This window comes from Peromyscus eremicus, chromosome 14, assembly GCF_949786415.1.
Source record: "Peromyscus eremicus chromosome 14, PerEre_H2_v1, whole genome shotgun sequence".
Lineage (NCBI taxonomy): Eukaryota > Metazoa > Chordata > Mammalia > Rodentia > Cricetidae > Peromyscus > Peromyscus eremicus.
The window spans coordinates 68,200,500-68,207,036 of NC_081430.1; the positions used below are offsets into that span (position 1 = coordinate 68,200,500).

General features: G+C 44.8%; 1 protein-coding gene across 2 annotated transcripts in view; it reads right to left on the reverse strand.

The window, feature by feature from the left end:
• The window catches only part of Nin (ninein), a 95,536-nt gene extending 89,729 nt beyond the window's left edge, over positions 1-5,807 (reverse strand). For both annotated transcript variants that reach the window (XM_059278970.1, XM_059278972.1), the window contains exon 1: positions 5,616-5,807. In XM_059278970.1, coding sequence (XP_059134953.1) covers positions 5,616-5,798 — 183 coding nt within the window. In that variant the 5' untranslated portion in view covers positions 5,799-5,807. The remainder of the gene's footprint in view (positions 1-5,615) is intronic.
• Positions 5,808-6,537: the final 730 nt, after the last annotated feature.

Genomic DNA, 6,537 nt, shown 5'->3' on the forward strand with positions numbered 1-6,537 from the left:
GCGAACCCGTTCTCTACTCTCATATGCTTTCTTAGAAAAGTCATTACGGGTAAATTGTTATTTATCAAAGACTCATTATTGTAGAGGGGGCAGACAACCGCATAGTAAGATTTAGCCAGGGGCTGTACCTCTGCCTCTCTGATAGGCCTTTAGCACACACACTCTCTCAGTCAGCTCCCCTCAGTCCCGTGAGGAAGCTACCACATTGCTCGTTCTGCAGGTGAAGAAGCCGAGGCGTGGAGTACTCAAGCTGACAGAGCTGAAAAGTGGTGGGAGCCAGGATTTCCATTGAGGTCTGACATCAAGAACTGTACTACGACAGCACATTGTCTCTACGCAGTGGTGGTGGAGGTGATGTTCAGAGGGATGTGGAGAATGACATTCACTTCTGCATAATTAGTGTAGAAGATGCTGTGGATACAGGCACTTCAACGCAAAAGTTGGCAGCTCCAGCATCCCACGCTGGCACTGCCTCAAATGAGTCATGTGACCTTGAACACACCTTAGTAGGTACCGGGATTCTCCATCACACAGATGAGCCCTGATGACTAATAGCTGTGATGGACACTGAAGGACACGAAATACCCACTGGCAGACAAGAAGCTACCCATAAAACGTGTCAGAAAATACTGGCACATTTTAATGAGCCTTCCCGACTGCATGGTCTCTGGCTGAGAAACAATGCAGACAGAAGAGAATGTCCAGTGCTTGTCCCACCTACTTTTTCAGAGTCCAGATCCACCCCTCCACTCCCACTTCCTGTCACATTAAATACCGTGAGACTTAAGGAGTCCACAGGATTGGAAATGTGAGTTCATTATGTAGTGAGTTTGACACGAAGTCATCTCTACAGAACAGAAGCAAGTCCAGCAGCCCCCAGATCAGGTTGAACACAGGCATGGTCGAATTTCAACCAACCCCAAAAGAAACTCCTTGTATTGGAGGAGAAGGGTGATTTACCCGGAGTCACAAACCCAGCACAAATCATAACAGTTCTCACTACTACAGGTTAAACAGAAGGGTAAAGAGGTCTCCCACCCCACTGCAGGCAGTTTGAAGCGCTTCAGCTCAGTGATATCTGCAGCAGCGTGACTGCAGCGGTTATAAATAGGCAGGAGTCGACGATCAAGTGTAATTACATACACTAAGAACGAGTCCAGGCAAGCCCCGCCACAAAGTCCTTCTCTAGTTCAGATTTACTCTTCAAATATTAAATATGTGTAAGAGAAGGAAACCCTCAGAAGCTTTGAAACAAGGAAACCTGGAAACAAGGGGCAAATCTACCATGCAAACTTAATCATGACATTCCAAAAAGAACCCCAAGCACTTTGAAATGGGGTAGAAAGTGGAGCTAAATTATATATTTGCACAGCTATCAAATTTTAATATTAAAACTTTTTTTTATTTTTTTTGAGACAGGGTTTCTCTGTGTAGCCTTGGGTGTCCTGGAACTCACTATGTAGACCAGGCTGGCCTTGAACTCAGAAATCCGCCTGCTTCTCCTTCCTGAGAGCTAGGATTAAAGGCGTGTGCCATCACCTCTTGGCTTAATATTAAAACTTTCAAAGGCCACAAACCCATAGGACTCTGGGAGTCAGTGGCAAGCTCTGCTGCCAGGTGGCTTGTTTTCCTTCTAACAGGTCTGCCAAGAACACAGGGTCTTTTAGATTTGTGTCAAAGAACACAGCAATGGAAGCCTTCAGAACTTCAGTGAACCGTCTTGTCTCAAAGTGGTCATACTAGATAAGGAAAGGGAAATGCACCGTATAACAGGACTATAGGGTTTCCAGACAGACCAACTAAGTCTAAGCTATCTATCAAGCCAAATCTAAGCTATCTAGCTAAGTTAAATCTAAGCTAGCCATCAAATCTGAACTAAATCGAAGCTACCATCTATCAACCCAGAGCAAGCTTTCACTTTCTATCCTAATTGCTGATAAAAGAAAAGGGGATTTGAGGGAACATCTTGTCTAAAACACAAGAAACAAAGTATTTATGAAAATACTATAATGAAATTCATGGCTTTGTGTGTTGATTTTTAAAACTGATATAAATTAATTAAAAAAAAATAGAGACACAAGAAACCGGAAGCACCTAATATTGGGTTACTTGCTGGGTAAAAGCTTGGTTCAGCAAGGAGTTAACAAAGCATCCTTCCTTGTGTGAGTGCTCAGTCCCTTCACCGCTCACCTGCCAACCATGTCACCTAAGCAGACTACCATACTTCAGTGTCGAGAGGCTCTAGTGTTGGGGACTTACATGTGTTTAGCTGATGGCATAGACTGGTCACACACACCAGAACCTTTCCCTTAAATCAAGGGTCCACAAGTAACACCTTCCACACATCGGAACAGTGATCAACAGGCTCAGGGTAACATAGACTTTAAGTTATAAATCCAGACAGATCAACTAAATCTAATTTGAAGGAACATTGTCTGTTATTAAATTCATGAAAATGCACGCACATATAATAAAAGTTATATTCAATTATATTCAAAAGGTAAATTAAAGTCATAAGCATCTAGGAAGACAATGGATCCTAACAGATCCAAAAGCCAGTCTTGTGAACTGCTGTAGTTTACAGTGAACACTAATAAATTGCACCAATACAATGAGACAAAGAGAATGACTGTCACACAACATACAATATACATTTGCGCCGGGCGGTGGTGGCGCACGCCTTTAATCCCAGCACTCGGGAGGCAGAGCCAGGCGGATCTCTGTGAGTTCGAGGCCAGCCTGGGCTACCAAGTGAGTCCCAGAAAAGGCGCAAAGCTACACAGAGAAACCCTGTCTCAATAAACCAAAAAAAAAAAAAAATATATATATATATATATATATATATATATATATATATATATACATTTGCTGAATTAATGAATTGATGAATGTATTAAGATTTGTCATGCTACTTTTTCTATTTATTATCAAGCTTCTAGTATTTACAATTCCCCCCATCCTCTCTCTGGTGGTGGTGGTCCCAGAGATTGAACCCGGAGCCTTACACATACCAGGTAAGCATGTTACCATCTGAGATAAATCCCCCAGTCCTTGACTTTTTCTATAAACTTCTTCTAACCAGATAGTTGACATAAAAAAAAAAAAAATCAACTTAGAATAGGTATGGTGGCACACCCCTTTAATCCTAGCATTTGGAGACAGAAGCAGGAAAATCTGTGAGTTTGAGGTCAGCCTGGTCTACATAACCAGTTGTAGGCCAGCCACGGCTACATAGGGAGACTGTCTCAAAACAAAACCAACCAACCAACCGAAAACAATAACAACACAAACTTGTAAAAAGCTTTGCTGCCAAGGCCTGATAACCTGAGTTTGATCCCCAGGTCCCAAAAGGTGGAAAGAAAGAACCTACTACCACAAATTGGCTACTGAACCTCACTGTGTGCTCTCTCTCAATCTCTCTCTCTCTCTCTCTCTCTCTCTCTCTCTCTCTCTCAATCTCTCTCTCAATATCTCTCTCTCTCACACACACACAAAATAAATAAATTAAAATGCAAAAAAATAGAATAACTATAGTTGACAATGATTAGCAGAATATTAAAAAAAAATAGCAGAAAGGATTTGTAATGCTCCCAACACAAGCAAATGCCAGCCATTGGACCTGATCATGATGCATGGCACACATGTATTGAAATTCCAGACTCTGTCCCATCAGTACACACAGTTACCATGTGTCATCTAAGTTAATTTTAACACTCACACCTTAACAATGTATGTGACCCCCTACTCAGTGTATCATGAAGGTGATACACAGAACGGCTCTAGTGAACCCTAAGAGATTTATTGTTTTACAACTTAAAATTATAAACCATGAGACATCTTCACAGCATATGGCCAAGTTTATGCGATCAACCAAGGAGAACAATTCAGTTTCATAAAAATGCAAATTTAACAGTAGTGCATTAATTCGTGCCCACTCCGTCTCTCAAGACAGTCATCAGGGACCTCCCACATGAAATCAATATGCAGACATCTATTTAACTTTATCACCGGCTCACTAAGTAAATATCACACTCTAGACCACTTAGGTGTTCATCATTCAGGCAAATAGCAAATGTAAAAAGCAGGCTGGTGGTGTCAAGCCATTAACAAATCAATCGATAACTGGTCCCTGGTTTTGGCCTAACATCTGCAGAGCAAACTGTTAGCCAGCTGCTGCGGTGGGATCTGGGTGCAGTGGGGGATCCCCTCTTACTCTAAGAGAGGTTCTGGGGGAGACCATCAGTCAAAGCATGGCTCTTTGTGCTTTCTTAAACACTAAAGCAATTACTCCTTCATCACCAAAAGGCCTGAAACCTCTGAGGACCACACTGGGAGATGATACTCTGTTCTCCACCATGCCTAACTTAAGGCAGTACTCATAAACTCCGGAGTACACGATATAAGAAGCATGGAGTCAATGGTTTGATCTTCCTCACTAGCTTTACTGCCTTTGGAATGAGTCTTTTTAGCATTTGATAGGTACTACATATAGTCACAAACGTCTAATCTTTCTCAAAGTGACCAAGAGTGGCCCTACCTTTCTACACCAAATTCAACTTCTTTTTCCTTAAGTATGATGTCAGCTGTTTGAGCTCACATCCATGATGTCAAGGCCCCTAATATCACTTTATATACATTAATTTCAGGGTCAGTGCTAGGCCTGTCTCCTTCACGTGACACACGGCCAATATCGTCTACTATGCCCTGGGCCACTTATCCATCTTGTCAGTTGAAAGACAGTGAACAGGAAGTGAAGAGAGGAAGTCCATCTGCCCGAACCAAGTTCATGGCTGCTTCCTCAAGTTACAGCACAGGACAAGCCCTGTGTACAAAGTGTCACAATTATCAACACAGCTCAGAAGTCCCGCCTCTTTCATTTTGCCTGTCCCAGAGCCAACCGTGGAAGACTCTACACAAAGCGTCATACATGAGGCTACTGATGATGTGTGAGAGAACTGAAGGCATTCTCAGATTGGAACAGACCAGATGTCCATCTCACTGATACGGGGTTGGAGGAAGGGGGAGATCGCTTTCCTCTTTCTCTTGCCTGTGACTTGATCTAGGGGACAAACACGATCATTTGTTGTCAAATGTGGAAGCTAACATTGGCCTTCACACACATTCGAAGTGCGTGTCAGGCATGCTGGCCTGCGCCACGTTTACTTTCCTGTCTTACTTCCTGGATGGAAGGTTTAATCTTCACCTCAAAATGACCCACACAAGAAACACCTTTTTCAAAGTCATGTTGGAGACCTACTTTTTCTGTGAAGGGCAGCTTCCTTCCTGCCTTTTTCTTCTTTTCCATAGAAACCTTGCCCCTCCCTCCTCTGTCCCAATGATGAATGTGGATTCAATGAAATGACCCACAAAGAACAAGGAAAAAAATCTGGGAGACAGCCTGTTTCTCTTGTTACCCATGATGCTCAGTGTATAACTTACTTCTAGGCGCAGACTAAACTTATCATGCCCTTACCACGGGAGCAAATTGCATGTCCCAGGTTAACGGCCAGGTTGCAAGAGACAAGTTTCGACACACCTGTGGCTTGCCACCACCCCCAGCGCCCTGACAGAAACCATGCCCCACTTCCCACACACTGCTGCTCCCCGGATCTTACCCTGCCCAAGAGGTTGTCCTGAAGTAGTGTCTGTTGCAGTACCGGGGCCACATCCTCCAAGCTCAGGACATGGCAGAGGTCAGTGAGCTCCTCCGGACCCAGAGACCCAGTTCCCAGGGTGTCAAAACTGTCGAACAGCTCCTTGAGTCGGGCCTCATGCTGGTCCTGCTCCACCTCATCCATCCCATAGCCCACAGCGCTCACCTGTGCGGAACAGAGAGGAGGACAGGTTGGAGCAGATCGTTTCTGGACACGTGCATCTCTCCCAGCCCCACCAGCCACTTCGGACACTACAGCAAGGCCCTGCCTGGCCAGTGGTCCTCCCACACACGTTAGCACCCGGGATAAATCTGCAATGTTACAACAGAGGTAACATTACCAGCCTGAAGGAGTTAGGCCGGGAGAGTCTCCGCTCCTGCCAAACTCAGACCTGAGAAGGTTTCTCCCCTATCAGCCCGGAGGACTCAGGAAAGTGAAAGGCTGCTTCTACCAGCCAGTCAGGTCAGGTGAGATCACTGTTAGTACCAAGCCACTACAGGGTCAGAGCTGCCAGGCATGTCAGCAAGCTCCAGACAGCCTGCCCCGAGGCTGGGTCCTGAGGGGTGACCAAGCTGATTACCTCCACTCCAGTCAGCCTAGGTACTTCGGCGTCACATTGACAACAGAGGCACTGGCTGAGCGACCTCCCAGTTTACAAGGGACCAGATGCCTTTTACTCAAAAAGCAACTCAATTAGCTTTGCTGGTGCAATTACATGCTGTATGACAGAAAGTGTTCCCCGAGGCCCTCTGTAGTCCCAGGGGGCTCTAGGTAATGCTTAGTTGCCAAGAGAAAGGGCAAAACACCACTCCAACCTCCCCCATGGAGAGGTGCTGAGGAGACACTGGCTGTTTTCTGAGAACTGAACAGTATCTCTGAACTC